The sequence below is a fragment of the Pleurodeles waltl genome, chromosome 6, assembly GCF_031143425.1.
Source record: "Pleurodeles waltl isolate 20211129_DDA chromosome 6, aPleWal1.hap1.20221129, whole genome shotgun sequence".
NCBI lineage: Eukaryota > Metazoa > Chordata > Amphibia > Caudata > Salamandridae > Pleurodeles > Pleurodeles waltl.
Window position 1 is genome coordinate 752,619,547 of NC_090445.1, and position 22,902 is coordinate 752,642,448.

Consider the following 22,902-nt stretch of genomic DNA (forward strand, 5'->3'; position numbering starts at 1 on the left):
ACCAACTTGGGCAAGACAACCTTGGTGCCTCATGTCAAACTACCGAACAGACCAGATCTGTTAACTCAACACAAACAACAGATCAGACACCCAAATCCAGCATCGCTGAATCTAGCAATTTGGCTCCTGTAGTCTTAGAATTCGGACATCTAGACCTTACACAGGAATATATGGAGGTCATAAAACAAGCTAGAAAACCAACCACAAGACATTGCTATGCAAATAAGTGGAAAAGATTTGTTTATTACTGCCATAATACACAAATTCAACCCTTACACGCATCTGCTAAAGAAATTGTCAGCTACCTACTGCACTTACAAAAGTCAAAGCTAGCTTTCTCAACCATTAAAATACATCTCACAGCAATTTCAGCTTATCTGCAAATTACGCATTCAACTTCACTATTTAGGATACCAGTCATAAAGGCTTTTATGGAGGGACTGAAAAGAATTATCCCACCAAGAACACCACCAGTTCCTTCGTGGAACCTCAACATTGTCTTAACACGACTCATGGGACCACCTTTTGAGCCCATGCACTCATGTGAAATGCAATATTTAACATGGAAAGATGCGTTTCTAATTGCCATCACATCTCTAAGAAGAGTTAGTGAAATCCAAGCATTTACCATACAAGAACCATTTATTCAAATACACAGGCATAAAGTAGTTCTTCGGACAAATCCAAACTTTTTACCAAAAGTCATATCACCGTTTCACTTGAATCAAACAGTAGAACTACCAGTGTTCTTCCCACAGCCAGATTCTGTAGCTGAGAGAGCACTACATACATTAGACATCAAAAGAGCGTTAATGTACTACATTGACAGAACAAAACAAATTCGGAAAACAAAACAATTATTTGTTGCTTTCCAAAAACCTCATACAGGAAATCCAATTTCCAAACAAGGCATTGCTAGATGGATAGTTAAATGCATTCAAACCTGTTATCTCAAAGCAAAAAGAGAACTGCCTATTATACCGAGGGCACACTCAACTAGAAAGAAAGGTGCTACCATGGCCTTTCTAGGAAACATTCCAATGACTGAAATATGTAAGGCAGCCACATGGTCTACGCCTCATACGTTTACCAAGCACTACTGCGTGGATGTGTTAACAGCACAGCAAGCCACAGTAGGACAAGCAGTACTACGAACTTTGTTTCAAACAACTTCAACTCCTACAGGCTGAACCACCGCTTTTGGGGAGATAACTGCTTACTAGTCTATGCAAAGCATGTATATCTGCAGCTACACATGCCATCGAACGGAAAATGTCACTTACCCAGTGTACATCTGTTCGTGGCATGAGACGCTGCAGATTCACATGCGCCCTCCCGCCTCCCCGGGAGACTGTAGCCGTTTCGAAGTTGATCTTGAACATTTGTAAATATATCACTTTAAACTACATTAGGTACATACATGTTTACTCCATTGCATGGGCACTATTACTATAATACACAACTCCTACCTCACCCTCTGTGGGGAAAACAATCTAAGATGGAGTCGACGCCCATGCGCAATGTAGCCGAAGGGGGAGGAGTCCCTCGATCTCGTGACTCGAAAGACTTCTTCGAAGAAAAACAACTTGTAACACACCGAGCCCAACACTAGATGGCGGGATGTGCAAAGCATGTGAATCTGCAGCGTCTCATGCCACGAACAGATGTACACTGGGTAAGTGACATTTTCCATACATACACACATACACATACAAACATGCATGAATACACACACATATGCACATACAATAATACATAATTAGAACCAGGGGTGAAATATACTTAGTCAAACAGGTTTAAAGAGTGTGTGTGTATTTTATTGGTATGACATAGTAGCAATAAATATTTTCTAAAGAACTATACATAACTAGAAATATACACATAATCAGAAAAAAATATTTATCAACACAGGCATATGCAGTCCATAGTTGTTTGAATATGGTGGTTATGAAGGAAAGAGCCAACGCTTGAGTAGTTTTCTGAAGACAAGAAAGTTATCTGTGGCTCTTATAGTTGGGGTAATGAATTCCATAGTTTGGCTGCTTGAACGGAGAAGGATGTACCACCTATAGTCTTTTTCTTGTATGGTGGTGTTCTAAGGCGGGGTGCCAATCTTGAGCGGATGTTTCTTTGTTGGATGTATTTGGTTATTTTGTTTCTGATAAAAAGCGGTCCTGTTCCAGGTAGAGCTTTGTGGGTGATACAAAGCAGCTTGAAAGTGCATCTTCTGGCAACGGGTAACCAGTGTAGTGCTCTCAATGCAGGGGAGATGTGGGCTTGCAGCGTTACATGTAATAGTAGCCTGGCTGCGGAATTCTGGATACGTTGTAGTTTTTTCATAATAGATTGAGATGATCCATGGTAGAGGCCATTGGCATAATCCAGTTTGGATAGTTCAATTCAACCCATTATGCAGAGTGTGTGGGCTCTTGTAGCATAAAGTGTTTTGTGGGATCAGGAATGGTGGGTTTAACAAAACAGGTGCGGAAGAGACTGGAAGTCGGAAATGAAATAGGGGAGGGAAACTGACAGTGGAAGGTCTGAAAAGTGACAGAGGATCAGAACATAGACAAATCTAAAAAGGGTTAAGAACAGTTATGACAGTTGTGAACATTAGCTGACGTACATTATGATAGAATGATGTATGTCATAGAGTGGGAACTGCTGAGGATTATGCATAGTTAATAAGTATAAAGTGAGTGTAAAAGAGACAAACATCCTAAAAGGCAACTGTGAGAGAGAACGGCACGTGGGCACGTGTTCAACTATAAATTAATGGTTTTGATTTTAAAACTTTGTGATCTAGCTCTAGAGTAGGAATAAAATGAGAATAAAATGAGAATAAAGGGAACACAAGCTAGAGTTAATTTGCTGTGAATACTGTTGTAATGGTCTATTTTAGGGTGAACAATGAATGCACGCCATTCTAGACAGTTTGTTTGTGAGAAGCTTCAAATCACACCTGCCTTCTTAGATTTAATGATAAGTTGCACAGCCATGTTTCCTGTAAGAGCAGAGAGTTCCCTTCACATCAGTTGCCGGTCTGAGAATAAAATGCAAATTGCAAATGTAAAATTTAAAAGAAATAACTTTATTCATTGGGCCTAAAGTGGACTCTGAATTGCAACAGGATTCGTTATGGGGTACGAGGTGATTGGCAGAGAGACAACGCATAAAGGTTACAGGCATTCAGAAACATGGGGTGCTGCACAGTCCACAGGTATGTACATTAAAACCCTATCTGCTAATTTAGGAATTACTAAATAAAAATGAGAACATTTGAAAACCTTGGTGTAGCTTATTTCAGAACACCAGTATCCATAGTTATGAATGATGAGTTGTAAAAGTTATCAATGTTTCACTAAAAAAAAAAAATAGAAAAAATAAATATATTGACGTTCAGTGATCTGATGCAAAAAATGAATACCTTCCTGTTATTGTATAATTTTGATCAGCTCTGTTACTTGAAATCATTAGAACAGTATGTATAAATTCACAGGAGCTTGTCTCTGCATATGGTTTTAGAAAACATATTTACCCACTCACCTTAGGTTTCCATCTTGTTAGATGTCGGTGATCTCATTATCTGATAGAGCCATCTAGTCGCAGATTCCTTACCTTTGAATTCTCCCCAGGTGCCAGGCTGGATCCTGAAATGTTTTCAGCAGTACCTCTATGCATCAGAAGAGGGCATTGTGTGGCTCCGTAGGGACATCGTCCACCGAATGTGATGTTGACAGAGTTCATATAACCCTCCTTCCGACGTCAATTCCTTTTCCTTGCTTCCAATGGGGATCTGGATTGGTTCCTTAGGCTGTTTTTTGGCCTATCTCAACATTTTTCTGTTGAAGGAACAGTGTGCCCTTTTTTCTCATGTTCTCATAATTCAAACCTTGTACGTCCTGTGGCAGGCAAATGTTGTCCATAGACCCTCATACTATTTGTATGTGGTGCCTCGGGGAACATCACGACTGAGGATTGCAGCGCCTGCCATCGCCTTCGCCCAAAGTCGTTGCTGGAACGACTCATGAAGATTCCAGTGGTGCGACTGTTGGAGGCCCTGTGTTCTCATCGGTCTCGTTCAAGGGCCCTGTAGCAATCGCAAGACTGCTCCAGGAGCTGTTTACACGAGCATCTGTCGGCCTTGAAGGATAAGACATCGACACGCAGGCGGTCGAAATCGCAGTACCCCCTGACATCGTCCCATAAGTCCTGCATTTCTGACGCCCTCTCCCAGCCTCTGGCTGAGGAGTCCGCGCAAGAATCCACCCTGCACCTCCCTGCTTTCACTGGAGCTGGGGCGACTCTGGCCCTGATGCAGGACTAATATAATTCCCTTCATGCCATCTTTGGGCCCCTACCTCCCTCTGGTGCACTTTCAATCCCCAAGGAGGTGAAAGGTGTCCTAGCTGAATCCATGGGGGTGGGTTTGCTTTTTGCATCAGTTTGGCCCTTTGAATCCGTACTCAGTTCCAGGCAGGCCCCGGGGCTCAGCCCTTCAGGGTTCCCACCTATGACGATGGAGTTCGATCAGCTGACGCTGACAGTGATATCGGCGGCGCTGATCAACGCTGCATCGGTGAGGCCACAGTGGTGCCGTGCGGCTCGGTCCCCTTCCCTCCTTCTTCTAAACAGTCCCTTGCTGTTTTTCCTACGGGAGAACAGGCTTTTGGAGGTGAAGGAGAGGAGCTGGGGTTTAGGAACCCCATGGATGAGACTGTCAAGCCTCCTCTAAAGGGTAGTTGGCTGACAGAGCGGGGTGAGGCTAGTGGCCATGAGTCCTCACTGGCTTTGGGACCCCCCCGCCTTGATACAAAGGTGAGGTCCTCCTTCCCTGCGGTTTTGAAGAGGGCAGCTGTGGTATCAGACTTGATAAAAGTGCTTCACCAAGGCCAAACAGGAATGGTGCCTGTGCTTCCCTATAGTGAAGCACTGTGTGACCTTTTAATAGGAGTGTGGTCTAAGCCAGCTACAGGGGGCCTGTGGACCGGTCCATAGCCCATACACACCGGCCCATCCCCAGGGACACGGTGTATCTTTTCCAGCACCCAACTCCACGAAGCTTTGTGGTACAGGCTATTACGGCTGCCTCTGACCCCAGAGTCCTCCCTAGATTTCCTCTGGACAGGGAATCTAGATGACTAGAAACTTGTGGAAGAAACATTTTCTCCTCAGCCAGCTCAGCCTTGCAGTCAATAAACACTGCATGCGTTTTGGGACGCTTTCTCCATGCACTATGGGATACGGTGGCACACCTGCTACCTTCGCTTCCAGAAGAGACCTGGAGCGAACTTGTCTAGACACTCCAGGAAGGCAAGAGGCAGCTACGTTTATAATAAAATTTGATCTGGCTACCAGGGTCGCAGTCGGTCGAGCCATGGCTCATTCGATAGCGCTGCGCCATCATGCCTGGCTATGCCACTCTGACTTTTCGGAGGCTGTCCAAACCACCCTGGAGGACATGCCCTTCGATGGAGCATGTTCGGCACACATGCTGACTCTGGATTGAACACTTTACGGACAGTCCGGGAGAAAGAGATTCTTAAATATGTCTATTCCTGTATCGTCTGGCTCCATAGCTCCCCACTTTCCTGGGAAGAGAGGGGAGTGCTTCTCTTTGATTCTTCTTACAGATGGACCCATACCAAAGTGGAGTCATATATTTCCTGTTGAGAGCAAGTTTCAGCCCCCTCTCCCCTTTTTCTCACCTCATCTGATCCATTCCACCTTCTGGTGGCACCCAGTGCAGTGTTCCTTCCTTGTGCAGGTAGTATAATTTCTTAAGGCCTGCCGATGAACGTTTTTAGCTCCCATTATCTGGGAGGTATTTTCTTTGTGGCCCTAAGTGGGTTTAACACCTGATGGAACAGGGTTTTTTCTTTTTCTCTGAAGACATGCTTCATGCCCTGTATGGTATCTTTCCTGTTCTGTGTAGAGCATGTTCTGTATGTCTAATAGGCATTACTTAGTACATTTAGGGTACCTTTAGTATCACTTACTGGGAGCTTATAATTATAACTCCCTGAGAGCCCTTGTACATGGCTCACTGCTTTGCACAAGAGCCTATTTATGGCGAATCTCTAGTTTCTTCTTGCTTTAATTTTTGGAGCATTACTTATGCTTCTCTTTCCAGGGTTGTTGTTCTGCTCCTGAGAGACTCTTAATTTCCCATGCAGAGCAGTGGGGCAAGTGGTAACACCATTCCACATCTGCGTGTCCTTGCACTTCTTTAGAAAGCTGTTCTCGCTATGCCTCAGCAGGATGGGCTCTTGCCCCTGATCTCTCTGGTACCAGTGGTACAGGGGTTCAAATTCCTCCCTATGTTCTCCATAGAATGGGATTTTTGTGGCATTTGCCTACAGTCCTAGATGTGCATATCATGCTCACGGCACTCTTCTCTTGTGCCACCAGTCTTGTTGTCATTACACTAACTCTTCACTGCAAGGAGATGTGTGATACTTATCATTTAAACGCAAGGTCCTGTATCTTTGCAGCTACAAACACCTCTTGTGCAAGATTCCACACACCACCCAGGGCCTCAAGATGTCCCCAAACGTATTCTTAAGGCGCTGCTTTAAGAATAAGATGGCTATCTTTCATCTTATGGTGGCTATCTGGTTGTTTACGGATGTTCCTTGAACATTATGGTCCCATCTTTCTTGGATCCGTTCGTAATGGGAATTGGTTACTTCCTTCAGACACCGTCTCCCTGGTCGGTCCCTTTTACTCTACTCTACAGGGTGTCTTAATATTTCTAGCCCTCTGGGCATATTTATAACACTGCTGCGTTGTTAGCGTTCCTTACTTCATAAGGGAATATTCCCCTCTTGCTGTGAACGTCATTTCCTTCAGAAGATGCCCATATACATTATTATAATGAAGGCGTTAGGCGTGCTTTGCCTTATAACTTCTGATGATTTTAATGTCTCCGAATTCCTTTAGTGACCTTATTTTCTATAATCAACAATTGCTGCTGTTCTATAGGTTGCAACTCCTTCCATTGATTCAGCGTTTACTACATTGTTTTTGGTTTTCGGACTTCCACTTTGGGAAGGCTTTGTCCCTAAAGGACTATGTTTTTTACCTTTCGTTCCATATTTAAGGCAGGTCCTCTTCTGTCTGATATCACTTACCGTTGGGTGTTGATGCTGAATATCTGTTCTAGGCCTTCCATGTGTTGGCTTCTATTTCACCTTGACCTTCTTGTATATTCAAATTGTGGCCTTGTTTTTTTTCTGTACCAGCAAGGTTTTTTCACACTTCCTGTCTTCTTTCAAGCATATCATGTCAGCAACCTGATTGAGGGCTACTCAGTCAGTTGGCATTGGTTTAAATGCATCGGCAGCCTTTACTGGCATGTGATGTCCTCCAGACCTTCAATCCTCTTTTATTAGTATATCTTGCTGATTACTTTGCTTGGTATATATTTATGGCATCATTGTAGTGACAGATTCTGTATATGTTTTGTCTATGTTTGTTATATATATATATATATATATATATATATCTATCTATATATATATATGTTCGATGGCATGTGTAGCTGCAGATACACATGCTGTGCATTATCCTGCCATCTAGTGTTGGGCTCGGAGTGTTACAAGTTGTTTTTCTTCGAAGAAGTCTTTTCGAGTCACGAGATCGGCTCCATTGCGCATGGGCGTCAACTCCATCTTAGATTGTTTTCTTTCCGCCATTGGGTTCGGACGTGTTCCTCTTCGCTCCGTGTTTCGGTTCGGAAAGTTAGTTAAATCTCGGAAAATTAAACGGTATTGTTTGCGTTCGGTATCTGGTTAGTAATAGTGGATCGACACCGAAGAAAAGAAGAGCTCCGGTAGCCCTTCGGGGCTTCCACTCCCCGGCGGGGCCTGGTCGGCCTGACCGCGTGCGTCTTCAAAGCTCATGGAACAGACACCCATTCCGCTTCTGCCCCGAATGCCACAATAAGTATCCTTATACAGACCAGCATTTGGTCTGTAATTTGTGTTTGTCCCCCGAACACAAGGAGGATACTTGCGAGGCCTGTCGGGCATTTCGGTCGAAGAAGATGCTACGGGACCGGAGAGCTCGAAGGCTTCAAATGGCGTCGACGCCAGCAGGACACCACGACGTCGAAGAAGAGGAGACTTTCTCCATTCCTGATTCGGACTCTGACGAGGCCGAAAGTGAGCAGCCGGCGAGGCAACAAACCGTGAGTAAAACTGCCCCGGCCAAAACTCACACAAAGATAATGAAAGCCCAGGGGACGCCACCGCCGGTAGGTCATGGCTTAACCCGTAAGCACAGTGACCAACCATCGGCACCGAAAAAGGGCACACACGTGTCGAAGACATCCGACTCCGGTCGAGATACCGGCACAGAGTATGCTCGACACCGAGATACTGGCTCCGACCAAACTTGGCACCGAGATATCGGCACCGCGAAACCGAAAAAGGTGGCTTCGGAGCCGAAAAAGACTGCGGAAAAGGTTCCGGTGCCAAAACACCCAGCCTCGGAGCCGAAACAGAGCTCATATTCAGAACAACAAGGCCTTTCATCACAACTACAAGGCCATAAAATTGGTCAAGAATTAGAGATGGGAGAGCCAGAATATACACAAAGAAGGCTCCATATTCAGAAGGACACAGGGAAAATAAGAACTCTTCCCCCAATCAAAATGAAACGTAAACTCGCTTTCCAAGAGACAGAAAAACAGCCAAAAGCAAAAGTGGCTAAAGAAAAAACTCCATCACGTTTTTCGCCACAGCCATCGCCACAGCACTCACCACAACTGTCACCAATTGCAACACCCCCAATGATGCAATCACCAACGCATACAGGGATGAGCCAGTATGACCTAGATGCATGGGATCTATATGATGCACCAGTATCTGACAATAGTCCGGAATGCTACCCGGCAAGACCATCACCACCAGAAGACAGTACTGCTTACATGCAGGTGGTGTCCAGAGCAGCTACTTTTCACAATGTAGCACTGCATACAGAACCTATAGAGGATGACTTTTTATTCAATACCCTGTCATCAACACATAGCCAATACCATAGTCTGCCTATGTTACCAGGTATGTTAAAACACGAGAAACAGGTGTTTCAAGACCCCGTCAAAGGCAGAGCCATCACACCTAGGGTGGAGAAGAAATACAAACCTCCCCTACGGACCCTGTCTACATCACGCAACAGCTAACACCTGACTCGGTGGTAGTAGGGGCAGCCCGGAAAAGGGAAAACTCACAGACTTCTGGGGATACACTACCACCCGACAAAGAAAGTCGAAAGTTTGATGCAGCAGGAAAAAGGGTTGCAACACAAGCAGCCAATCAATGGCGTATTGCCAATTCCCAAGCTTTATTGGCAAGATATGACAGGGCTCATTGGGATGAAATGCAGCATTTCATTGAACATCTTCCCAAAGAGTTTCAAAAGCGTGCACAAGTGGTGGAAGAAGGCCAAAGTATCTCCAACAACCAGATACGATCGGCTATGGACGCAGCGGACACAGCCGCCAGAACAGTGAACACGGCAGTCACTATTCGGAGACACGCATGGCTACGCACCTCCGGATTTAAGCCAGAGATCCAGCAGGCTGTGCTTAATATGCCTTTTAATGGACAACAGTTGTTTGGGCCGGAGGTGGATACAGCTATAGAAAAGCTAAAGAAAGACACGGACACGGCCAAAGCCATGGGCGCGCTTTACTCCCCACAGAGCAGAGGCACCTTTAGGAAGCCACACTTTAGAGGAGGGTTTTGAGCCCAAAGCACAGAACCTTCAACCTCACAGGCCAGACCCACATACCAGGGCCAATACCAAAGAGGAGGTTTTCGGGGTCAATATAGGGGTGGACAGTTTCCTAAAACAAGAGGGAAATTCCAAAGCCCAAAAAACCCACAAACTAAACAGTGACTCCAATATCACAAATCCCCAACACATAACACCAGTGGGGGGGAGACTCACAAATTATTACAAAAATTGGAAAGACATAACTACGGACTCATGGGTCCTAGCCATTATCCAACATGGTTATTGCATAGAATTCCTACAATTACCACCAAATGTGCCTCCAAAAGCACACATGTCCAAACAACACTTGGATCTATTACAACTAGAAGTCCAAGCGTTATTACAAAAAGAGGCAATAGAACTAGTGCCCAACCATCAGAAAGGAACAGGTGTTTATTCCCTGTATTTTGTAATACCAAAAAAGGACAAAACACTGAGACCCATCTTAGATCTCAGAACACTAAACCTTTACATCAAATCAGATCACTTTCACATGATGACACTTCGAGACGTGATTCCCTTGCTCAAACAACAAGACTACATGTCAACATTAGACCTCAAGGATGCTTACTTCCATATACCCATACATCCTTCCCACAGAAAATACTTCAGGTTTGTAATCCAAGGAGTACACTACCAATTCAAAGTGTTACCATTCGGGATAACAACAGCACCAAGGGTATTTACAAAATGCCTTGCAGTAGTAGCTGCACATATCAGAAGACAGCACATACACGTATTCCTGTACCTAGACGATTGGTTAATAAAAACCAGCACTCAGAAACAGTGTCTTCAACACACAAAATACGTCATAGATACCCTTCACAAGATAGGGTTCTCAATAAACTGCCTAAAATCACACTTACAGCCATGTCAAATACAACAATACTTAGGAGCAACAATCAACACAGAAAAAGGGATTGCCACTGCAAGTCCACAAAGGGTTCAAGCATTCCAAAACGTAGTACAAAGCATGCAAGCAAATTAACAGTATCAAGTAAGGTTTGTGATGAAACATCTAGGCATGATGTCTTCATGCATAGCCATTGTCCCAAACGCAAGTTTACACATGCGGCCCTTACAACAGTGTCTAGCGACACAATAGACACAAGCACAGAGTCAACTTCAAGATCTAGTGTTGATAGACCGCCAAACACACTCCTCGCTTTAATGGTGGAATCCTATACATTTAAACCAAGGGCGGCCTTTCCAGGACCCAGTGCCTCAATACGTGATCAAATCAAATCAAATCATTAACATTTATAAAGCGCGCTACTCACCCGTGCGGGTCTCAAGGCGCTAGGGGAAAAGGGCGGGGGGGGGGTTACTGCTTCTCGAAAAGCTAGGTTTTTAGGAGTCTCCGGAATGCGGAGTGGTCCTGGGTGGTCCTGAGGCTGGTGGGGAGGGAGTTCCAGGTCTTCGCTGCCAGGAAGGAGAAGGACCTCCCACCCGCAGTGGAGCGGCGGATGCGAGGGACGGCAGCGAGCGCGAGGCCCGAGGAACGGAGGAGACGGGTGGGGGCGTAGAAGCTGAGGCGACGGTTGAGGTAATCCAGTCCCTTGTTGTGGAGGGCTTTGTGTGCGTGGGTGAGAAGTCGGAAGGTGATCCTTTTGCTGACTGGGAGCCAATGCAGGTGTCTCAGGTGTGCGGAGATGTGGCTGTTGCGGTGTACGTCGAGGATGAGGCGGGCCGAGGCGTTTTGAATACGTTGCAGGCGTTTTTGGAGCTTGGTGGTGGTCCCAGCATAGAGGGTGTTGCCGTAGTCCAGGCGGCTCATGACGAGGGCGTGGGTCACGGTTTTTCTAGTGTCGGCGGGGATCCAGCGGAAGATCTTGCGGAGCATGCGGAGGGTGAGGAAGCAGGCGGAGGACACGGCGTTGACTTGCTTGGTCATGGTGAGAAGAGGGTCCAAGATGAAGCTGAGGTTGCGGGCGTGGTCTGCGGGGGTCGGTGTGGTGCCGAGGGGCGTGGGCCAGCAGGAGTCGTCCCAAGCGGACGGGGTGTTGCCGAGGATGAGGACTTCCGTTTTGTCAGAGTTCAGCTTTAGGCGGCTGAGCCTCATCCAATCTGCGACGTCCTTCATGCCCTCTTGTAGGTTGGTCTTGGCGCTGGCGGGGTCCTTGGTGAGGGAGAGTATAAGTTGGGTGTCGTCGGCGGTGATGATGATGTCGTGCTTGCATACGATGTCGGCGAGGGGGCTCATGTAGACATTGAAGAGTTTCGGGCTGAGCGATGACCCTTGGGGTACGCCGCAGATGATCTCGGTGGGGTCTGAGCGAAACGGAGGGAGGTAGACTCTTTGGGATCGGTTTGAGAGGAAGGAGGCGATCCAGTCCAGGGCCTGGCCTTGGATCCCGGTGGAGCGGAGGCGGGTGATTAGGGTGCGGTGACAGACGGTGTCGAAGGCAGCCGAGAGGTCGAGGAGGATGAGGGCGACTGTTTCACCGTTGTCCATCAGGGTTCTGATGTCGTCTGTGACTGAGATGAGGGCGGTTTCAGTGCTGTGGTTGGTTCGGAATCCGGTTTGTGAAGGGGCGTGCAGGTTGTTGTCTTCTAGGAAGGTGGTCAGCTGTTTGTTGACGGTCTTCTCTATTACCTTGGCGGGGAAGGGGAGGAGCGAGATGGGGCGGAAGTTTTTCAGGTCGCTCGGGTCAGCCGTAGGTTTCTTTAGTAGTGCGTTGACTTCGGCGTGTTTCCAGCATTCGGGGAAGGTAGCAGAAGAAAAAGAGGAGTTGATGACAGCCTGGAGGTGCGGGGCGATGATGTCGTCTGCTTTATTGAAGATGAAGTGAGGGCAGGGGTCCGAATGAGCGCCGGAGTGGATCGAGTTCATGGTGGTTTTGGTTTCTTAGGTGTTGATGTGGGTCCAGTCGTTGAGGGTGATGGTCGGAGGTGTGGGTTTGGTGATGCTTGGTTGGGTCTGGTGTCCGAAGCTGTCGTGGAGGTCGTGATCACAACAGATGCTTCCATGGTAGGATGGGGAGCACACCTCAACTAACACAGCATCCAGGGACAATGGTACACTCAACAAAGACAACTTCATATAAATCAACTAGAACTACTAGCAGTGTTTCTAGCATTAAAAGCATTTCAACCGTTAATAGCCCACAAACACATTCTTGTCAAAACAGACAACATGACAACAATGTATTACCTAAACAAACAGGGAGGGACACACTCATCACAGCTGTGTCTCTTAGCACAGAAGATTTGGCATTGGGCGACTCACAATCACATTCTCCTAATAGCACAATACAGCCCAGGAATTCAAAACCAGTTAGCTGACACTCTCAGTCGAGATCACCAACAGATACACGAATGGGAACTTCATCCCCAGATACTGCAAACCTACTTTCAAAACTGGGGAAAACCGCAAATAGACCTATTCGCAACAAAAGAAAACGCAAAATGCCAAAACTTCGCATCCAGGTACCCACACCCACACTCTCACTCCAAGGGCAATGCGTTATGGATGAGTTGGTCAGGGATATTTGCTTACGCTTTTCCCCCTCTCCCACTTCTTCCATATCTAGTAAACAAATTGAGTCAAAACAAACTCAAACTAATACTAGTAGCACCAACTTGGGCTCGCCAACCATGGTACACGACACTACTAGATCTGTCAATAGTACCTCATATCAAACTACCAAACAGGCCAGATCTGTTAGCTCAACACAAACAACAGATCAGACACCCGAATCCAGCATCGCTCAATCTAGCAATCTGGCTCCTGAAGTCTTAGTTTATTACTGCCATAATAATCAAATTCAGCCATTACATGCGTCCACAAAAAACATTGTAAGCTATTTATTACACTTACAAAAATCAAAGCTAGCTTTTTCGTCCATTAAAATACATTTTACAGCAATATCTGCATATCTGCAAATTACACATTCAACATCACTCTTTAGAATCCCGGTCATAAAAGCATTTATGGAGGGTCTAAAGAGAATCATACCTCCAAGAACACCACCAGTTCCCTCATGGAACCTCAATATTGTATTAACTCGACTCATGGGTCCACCTTTCGAACCCATGCATTCTTGTGAAATGCAATACTTAACCTGGAAAGTAGCCTTCCTAATAGCTATCACGTCTCTTAGAAGAGTAAGTGAAATACAAGCATTTACTATACAAGAACCCTTTATACAAATACACAAACATAAAGTGGTTCTACGCACAAATCCCAAATTTCTACCAAAAGTTATATCACCGTTCCACCTAAATCAAACTGTGGAACTCCCAGTCTTTCCACAACCAGACTCAGTAGCCGAAAGAGCATTACATACATTAGACATCAAAAGGGCACTAATGTATTACATTGATAGAACAAAACAAAATAACTGTTTGTAGCCTTTCAAAAACCTCATGCAGGAAATCCAATATCCAAACAAGGCATTGCCAGATGGATTGTAAAATGTATTCAAACCTGCTATGTTAAAGCTAAAAGAGACCTGCCTATTACACCGAAGGCACACTCCACTAGAAAGAAAGGCGCTACAATGGCCTTTCTAGGAAATATATCTATGGCAGAAATCTGTAAGGCAGCCACATGGTCTACGCCTCATACATTCACTAAACATTACTGTGTAGATGTGTTAACAACACAACAAGCCACAGTAGGACAGGCAGTATTACGGACATTATTTCAAACAACTTCAACTCACCAGACCACCGCTTTTGGGGCGATAACTGCTTACTAGTCTATGCACAGCATGTGTATCTGCAGCTACACATGCCATCGAACGGAAAATGTCACTTACCCAGTGTACATCTGTTCGTGGCATGGGACGCTGCAGATTCACATGCGCCCTCCCACCTCCCCGGGAGCCTGTAGCCGTTATAAGTTGATAAAATTATATATATTATACAGTATATGTTGATAAAACTTGTAAATATATATCACTTTTAGACACATTATGTACATACATACTTACTCCATTGCATGGGCACTATTACTATATACACAACTCCTACCTCACCCTCTGCGGGGAAAACAATCTAAGATGGAGTCGACGCCCCTACGCAATGTAGCCGAAAGTGGAGGAGTCCCTCGATCTTGTGACTCAAAGACTTCTTCGAAGAAAAACAACTTGTAACACTCCGAGCCCAACACTAGATGGCAGGATAATGCACAGCATGTGAATCTGCAGCGTCCCATGCCACGAACAGATGTACACTGGGTAAGTGACATTTTCCATATATATATATATATATATATACATATATATATATTTCTTTTTGCCGTTACAAAGGCAATTATTTTTCTTTTTCACCTATGTGTGTTATACCTTATGGATGATCACAGAGGTGTTAACATTATCTCTGACAGTTTTGTCTTAGGACAACAGTTGTTTCTGTACTAATAGTTGCTGTTGTTGTCTTCAATGTATTTTTATTGAAGCACTGTTCAGTGCTTTCTCCATCAAAGTTGGGGTCTTGGTTCCCCTCTTTCCTCTGTGCTTTTACAGAGCAGGTTTGGTTAAATAATTACTTTCTACGGCAAACAACTATAGCTCATTGGCATTGCATGTTGACTCTGGTCCCCCCAAGTACTGGCCGTACATGGGTTCAGATCCCACCATGGGAGCAAGTAGATTTAATGTTCATATTGTCTGTTGTGTTCCGACACATTTTTGTCCCACTTCCTTGGGTAACGCTATTCCCATGCTTTTCAATGTCCTTATGACTTACCTTGCCTTTGGTCATTTCCACAGTTTTTATGGTGTAACATATGTTCTTACTCACCTAAATTCCTAAGAGCATCCCTTGCCCTAGACCGGCTTGTTCTAGTCAGGGACTTTTAGTAGGCTCAGTTCGCACACCCTCCTTTGGGGATGATATTGCTTTGATATCTGTTTCAAAGGTAAGGAATCTGCAGCTAGATGTCTCTATCAGATGAACAAGTTACTTCTCTTTGGTAATACCTTATCTGGTAGTGACAGGATCTAGCTGCAGATTCCTTACTGACCTTCGCATCCTCCCTGTTCTGCGAACTGTTTTCTCTTTTTATCTCAAAGATCCCTTTCTTGGCATTCATTGGAGTTGATAATTATTTGGCACAAATATGCCTTTTTTCTTTTTTTTTCTTTTTTCTTTTGACACATGTTTTCCAAAGGTAGTTTCTATAAGTGGCTCTGTGTTTTTGGGGCGGAAAATAGTAATAGAATTGGCATATGCATTTCGGATGGGGAATTATATGGACTCTGTTGATTTCACATCCGGTGGGCGACGTCACTGTGGAGTCCCACGACACCCACTCCTGACGTGCAGAGGTACTGCTGAAAAAATTTCCGGATCCAATCAGGCACCTGGGGTGAATTCAAATGTAAGAAATCTGTAGCTAGATCCTGTGTTCACCAGATAAGGCATTACCGAAGGTAAGTAACTTGTTCATTCAACCTTAATAATAATTTGGTACAAACCTGGAGGGACAAATCAGTAAGGGTGTAGACAGTACTGATTGATGAAATCAGGGAGAGTTGAATTCTATGCAGTTACCACTAGAGACAAACTGTTTGAAATGTACATCAAATCATTGTATTTAAACTATCATTAGATTCAGGAGCTATTGATAATTCGTTTCAGCCTCAAATTATCAATTTGAGAGAGAGAAAGAAAGCTGTGCTGTGTTTTCTGGGATTTCAACTTGTGACCTTCACCATGTCTAGCAGCAAGTGCTTACCTCATGACTCAACAGAGCACCTTAGGAAGCCGTTCCTCATGTTCCCTTTCAGTGTATGAAAGAGAGTATGAAGTAATCAATAATACATGTGTCTCACCAAGGAAATGCACAAGCTAGTGCTTCCTCTTGTGATAAGTGTGAGTGGCATCTGTGTAGGAATGGCAAATATGTTGTGAGGCTGAATATGGCTGATAATTGGATGTATTTTGGTGGCAGCAGTGGAAAAGCTTCGAGAACACCATGCAAGCTAACCAAAGCTGGATTGAAATGAACTGATGTCTTACTCAACGGAGTAGTAGCCTACACATGACTTAATCATTTTAAGGGATAGGAAGCAGCATTTGCCCCCGCAGACAATTGACTTTGGAGAATGGAGATTTCCAATATGTTATCTTTTTCTAAAATTTGTGGAGATATTATATTCATAATGTTCACTTTAAAAAAAAATCTAAATTTATTAGAACAGATTTTAAGCTATTAGATCTTCTCTGCAAACCATTATTCCTTATATAAAGTGTTTGTCCATTTTGATTAGTCTTGTTCTGAGGCAACCAAAGGGTCTTCGACATTGTTTTGGTTTTAATCACTTGACATTGATAAACTGCTGCAGTTGTGAAGTAGTTCTTCGAGATGGACAGTTGAAACCAAAAAACAGAGCATATGCCTCACAAAGAAATCAGGATTTATTGAACGTTTTGAAGAATGTATGCCACAGTTTATTTTGTGATGCAATAAAAAAGTTACATTATTTGATCAACATCTGGTATTGGTTGAAGAATTTAGATAACGGATTCATTTGCAGATATGATGAAATAGCTTGCATTCTGTCAAATCTGACAGTAACTATGTTAGGTATGTTCTTTTAGTAAAGCCATAAATGAAGCTGTGCTCAGGTGGGATCCATCCAAAAGAGCACTTCGACTTCTAATGAGTACTTCTTCCTGCAGTTCTCATACTTTTGCAAGTGCAAGATTTTATCCACAAAACCTTTTTAGTTTCTCTCTCCCCTGACAAGTATCATCGACTCGGTTCGGATGTCTGAATTGGAGTTGTGATTATGCCATCAGTTATAAGCTCCAGGATGGATGCCCCAACATATATTCCATTTTTTTCTGCACATTTAGACGCAGTCCAGACCTTTGCTTTTACTTTGTGGTGAGAGTTCTACACAATGAATAGTTCTCTCTTTTGGTGTAATAATGGCCATGCAATCACTGTAATGCTCATATTTTCAACCCTGTCAAAGCTACAAAGGACAAATGTCCATCATGGACTGTCATGACGACTCTCTGTGGTGTCTCGGTTTGAGACATGTCATGTTGTTATGTCATCCCTGTAGACAGATGCATCCTCACAGCATTAAGGAACGTCTATCCAAGCCTTTATGACCTATTCTGAAGAGGCGCATAGGAGCCATCATCTAATCTAGTCATGGTTGAAAGTGAGATCCAGGTCACCCTGAATCTCATCAAGTCTTCAATAGAGAAAATACAACACCATCAGAAAAATAAATATTCTGCTTCTTCTCTGCAGATCCAAAAGTGCAGGTAAGTTTCCAAAAGTGTGGAAAGTTTATTTCGGCTAACCTACCTCAGAGCTGTAGTTGGTGGAAATTTCTCCAGCACCGTTGTCTGTAATTCATTTACCTTAACAGTCTCCTTCACCCCACCGCAGCCTCCTCCTCCGCCACAACCAACACTGGCATCCATCTGTTTAGAGTGCCCACCACAGGAGGCAAATCCATGTGGCTTCATTTAAGCCATGATGGATCTTTTCATAAAGACAGCCTTCTGGTGTGCCACCTGACCTGAAGGGACAGGTTACTGGGTTGTTTGGTTTTATGCCATTCCTGCCATTTTCCCAGAGCTACCCCAGTTTGTCGTACCTCTTGGACTGACATCACCAGCTCCTACTTTTCATAGATTGGTGCTAAGTCTCGCCCTGACATGTACTTGGGCACCATAATCAGTGCCTGCTGACTCTCTACCTCATGTGCATTTAGAATCTGCATTGCATACAACACTATTATTGATGCAATACTGATGCTGCAACCTACATCAGAGGCCTTGGTAGGTGTTAGGAGACACAGGTCCTGGAGAGAAGTCTTTCATTTATTAGAAGAAGAAAGGCAACCTGAAGAACAATCATGGCTACCCTTCCAGACGGCAATAAATTCCAGTGATCAGCAAGGAGATGATGCTGAAATTCTTTCCTCTGACACACTATTTTGTTTTGAAGGCAAGTGATCTGGATATCTCCTCAGATATTGATGTGTATCTGTCTCCATGTCCTGCTCCACCTGAGATGGCTTCCTTCTCTTTGTGTTAAAAAGGCTGCATCCGTTCCTGAATTATGTCTGCCTACAGTAGATTACCATCCACATATCTTAGCAGCTGTTTTACAAATGGCACTTTCAGGCGGTGAACCCTTACTTCCATTTATTAAAGCATTAGTTGATACAATATAGGAGGCATGTTCTAAACCTTCATTTCCCTTGCGGTCCACAGAACCATCGCTTACTTGTTGGGATGAACTCCTTTTCAGCAGGAACCTCAGATCCCTTAATGCTGCATGTCTGCTTAGCCTTTCTATGCATTTCCTCTGGGATATGGCAGACTTTGTTGCACCCAACGCACCTGACCTCCTATAGAATCACTTTTTAGATACTTTGGACTGCTGGGCCCTCATATCTTAGAAAAGAGGTTCACTTTACCCTTCTGCTATTACCCTCCCTCTCCGATCCCTTTCTACAATACCAGAGAACATTGGCAGATCCTGCAACCAAAAGTGGTTGTCCTGCTGCAAAAAGGTACATTGGAATTAGTACCAGAGCAGAAAATTGGGCAGGTTGCTACTCTCAGTACTTCCCTATTTTCAGGAATTACAGCATTCTTCATATGATCCTTGATCTCAGTTTTCTACAAAAGGACCAATTCAGGATGCTCTTCCTAGCTCATGTTCTAATGGCATCAGACTAAGAAGACTGAGTGCTGTCACAAGATCTGCATGAAACGTTCTTCCAGAGTCCCATCTTGCAGACACACAGGAAGTACTTGCGGTTTATGGTGGGTTCTACCCATTAACATTTCGAAGTGCTTCCTTTTGAGTTAACCTTGGCCTGTGGAGTTTCCACGGACTCCTTAGATTAGCAGGGATTGCTGTGTACATGTATCTGGACTACTTGCTGATCAAAGCCAGTTCACCCAAGTTGGTGTCTCACCACCTCCTCTAGGAAGCTTTACTGCTCTACAGTCTGGCTTTTTCAGTTGTCCCAAATCTCACCTAGAGTCCTCCAGGTGCCTCTTGGTCATTGTGGCAGTACTACATACCATCTTGCTTGGAGCTTTCCTTTTTTCACACAGAATGTAGGACATACCGAACATGGTTCCCATGTTCCAGACAAGAGCTTACTTGCTGATCCTGAAGGTTCAACATTTGCTCTGTCTGTTGGCGGATTGCATCCTCCTAGTCACACATGCGCATTGGCGCTTGATTCCTCTTCAGTGGTGGTGGTGCCTCTGCAGTCGGTGGTTTCAGCATCAACTGGACGAGACTAAATCCATTGTGATTTCCAAAGAAGTTGTATTGGAGATGTTCTGGAGGAGAACTGATGTCAAACTCACTTGAGGGAAATGCTTCTGTCCTCGTTCAGCAGTGACCACAGTGGTAACCGATATCTCCACCTTCAGACGGGGTGTGCATTTGGAGGACCTGGAGATTAGATGCCTTTAATGTCTAGGAAACGTGAGGTTGCACATCCATTTTCTTGATCTAGGAACTGTCAGATTGGCGCTCAAGACTTTTCTCCATTCAATTCAAGTTCAGTTGGTCCAGATTTTATGTGACCACACAATAGTAATGTTGTATGTGAACAAAAGGGAATGGGGGAGGGCTCTTGATCTCCTGCTTGGAGAGGACCCGTTGCCTCAATCAGGAGGGAGGATTCTGCACCTAATCGTCAGAGCCTACACCTTCAGCATAGAGATTGAGTGGTACAATTTTAGCACCTTTCTGATAGAAACTTCTAACCGTAGACTCCTCACCTTATAAATACTCCCAGTCGACTGATTGGATTCTGAGATTTTTCTCAGCAATTCTCAGACCTGCGAATAGGTGGTATTCTCTGGCTTCCTATCTGGTCTGTTCCACCCTGGAAATTGTGTCCTGGGCACAATATAACCACCACCTCTGCATGTCAACATCAGTTCTTTTCTTTCTGCTCCTTCCAACACACATCTGGAACTCTCTCCCTCCATTTCAGTCCCCTTACAGAATTTGTTTCTGAGTTTTATTCCAGTGTTCAAAACACGTGTCCCTTTAAAACAACAGGTTTTAAACCCTGCAAGGAGTGCCACAAACAGATGTCAGTGGTGGAGCCTCACAAGGTCTGTCTCGGGTGTCTGGGCTACTCATGACTCAGTCGTGCGGCAAATGTACACAGATGATTCCAAAGGCCATCCAGCAGCAGGAGGCCAAACTCCATGTCACTGAGCACTGCAGGCAGACTCGGAAGGCCTGACGTGGGCATGTTCCCAGTCCCGAGGTAGTCATCCCACTCCCAATCCTCAAGTAAGTCCAAACATGGCTCTCCTCCTTCCTGCCATTTTGGTTAGTAGAAGTCGTGCCAATGGCAGAGTACCCACCGATCTTGGTCTTTCTGGCCCACTATGAGACCGATCCCCCACTATTTGCGATCCAGCTTGAGTTCCTGGGGCCACAAGCCATGCCGTAGCAGATAAAAGCCTTCAAGGATGCTTTGTTGTGTATTTTTAGTACCCTTTTTGGTCACGCAATCAAGCCCCTACATCTTAAAGCTCCCTCCAGTCCAGTGCGGATCCGTCCTCAATGCTGACAGTGCTTCTCAAACCCTTCTGGGGCTGACGCTCGCTTTGACGCCTCATACATAGTCAAACCTAGTGCCAATTTGTAGTGTATCAACGCTTGCACTAACGACCTCAGGGGGAGAGCCCATAGTCGTTTTGGACTTGGAAGCAAATCCTTAGCAATCGCTATTGAATTTGCTTCCACCTCGACCTCTTCTACAGCCTTGTTTTGGCTCTGACACGCTTCCACTATCACACAGATTTTCAGACCTGGAGCCACACAACATCAATGATGATGAATTGCAAATGTATGATGACAAAAACCTTTGTCCTTGGCACTTCACCTGCCACTGGTCACAACTCACCTCCTTGCCCCTCTTTGAATTAATCTGCCTCATTCACGATGGTCATAAGACGGGTGGCAGAGATTCTTTATCTTCACTTATCCACTGTGGAGATTTAAACAAACATAATTACAGAGGTTCTGCAACTAGGACAGATTTCTTTAGAACCACTCCTACCTTTAATGAGGCATTTTTGGGGGTGCCTAGGTGAAGTTCAGATCTTGCTATTTTGTCTACCGACAGATAGCCAGGCCTACTCTAAAGGACTCAGTACAGCCCCCAAGGCCAGCAAGCCTACTGATTCAAGCCTCCAAATGCACTTCCGACCATTCTGCTGGACAGAGAGGCAAAACACATTGAGGTGTTTGGGAAGCATCTGTTCTTTGCTGGCCCTGCCCACAGGTCTGTAAATTGGAATTCGCTCCTGGCGCAATATTCTCACACTTTGTGAGACATGATAAGTGATATCTTTGCCCAGTTCCAGGTGACCTTCGACCCAACCTCCAACAGATAACTCGGGACGGCCAGGATGCAGCAAAGTATGTGATATGGTTGGGCCTGTATACTACAGTCTGGGTAGAACAGTTGGTACCAATGTAGCGCTTCAGTTCCACCTTGGATACAATCTATGGATTCTAAAGTGATGTTCATGCATCACTAATGTACATGCCATTTGACAGCACCCATCTCTTCGGAGGCAATGCAAACTCTGCACTAAAACTCTTCCGACAAAGCACAGCAGCAGAGTGCTCTCTAGGTGTTCAAAGCACAGCAGCAGAGTGCTCTCTAGGTGTTCTACCACTTTCTGACAGTTTCCGTAACAATATCGCCCTTTTGAGGCCTTGGAAGTGATATCCAGCAGCAGCAAGGTCAGACCCTGTCTTTGCAGCAAAAGACCTTCCAGGCCTTTCAAAGTAGAGGTTGTGTATCCAGCTGATATTATCCAGGGACTCAGGGGCAATAAACTACATAGCCACCTTCCCTGCTGCTTCAAAACACCTTTAGTTGTTTTTCAGCATTACACTCCTAGCCCAATAAGCTGTTACCTCCACAGGTGACAAAACATCACATTGGAGAGATGAATGCTTCAGGGTGTCAAGGGAGGCTATGCTCTACCCTTCCTCTGCATCTGTCCAAACATACCATCTACATTACAAAAGCTTCCAGAGGACCAATTGTCAATTCTCAGAAGGAAGGTCAGGCTCTCTTGGAAAAGGGATAAATAGAGAGGGTGCCAGCACAATATCTGAAGTTAGGAATGGCTGATACT

At 44.8% G+C, this 22,902-nt stretch overlaps 1 protein-coding gene across 6 annotated transcripts in view; it reads left to right on the forward strand.

The window, feature by feature from the left end:
* CCDC186 (coiled-coil domain containing 186) overlaps positions 1-22,902 on the forward strand; it is a 608,776-nt gene that overhangs the window by 417,707 nt on the left and 168,167 nt on the right. For 4 of the 6 annotated variants that reach the window (XM_069239313.1, XM_069239314.1, XM_069239315.1 and 1 more), the window contains exon 14: positions 3,131-3,220. The exons of the other annotated variants lie outside the window; for them this stretch is intronic. In XM_069239313.1, the coding sequence (XP_069095414.1) occupies positions 3,131-3,220 (90 nt within the window). The remainder of the gene's footprint in view (positions 1-3,130; positions 3,221-22,902) is intronic. 6 annotated transcript variants of the gene reach the window in all.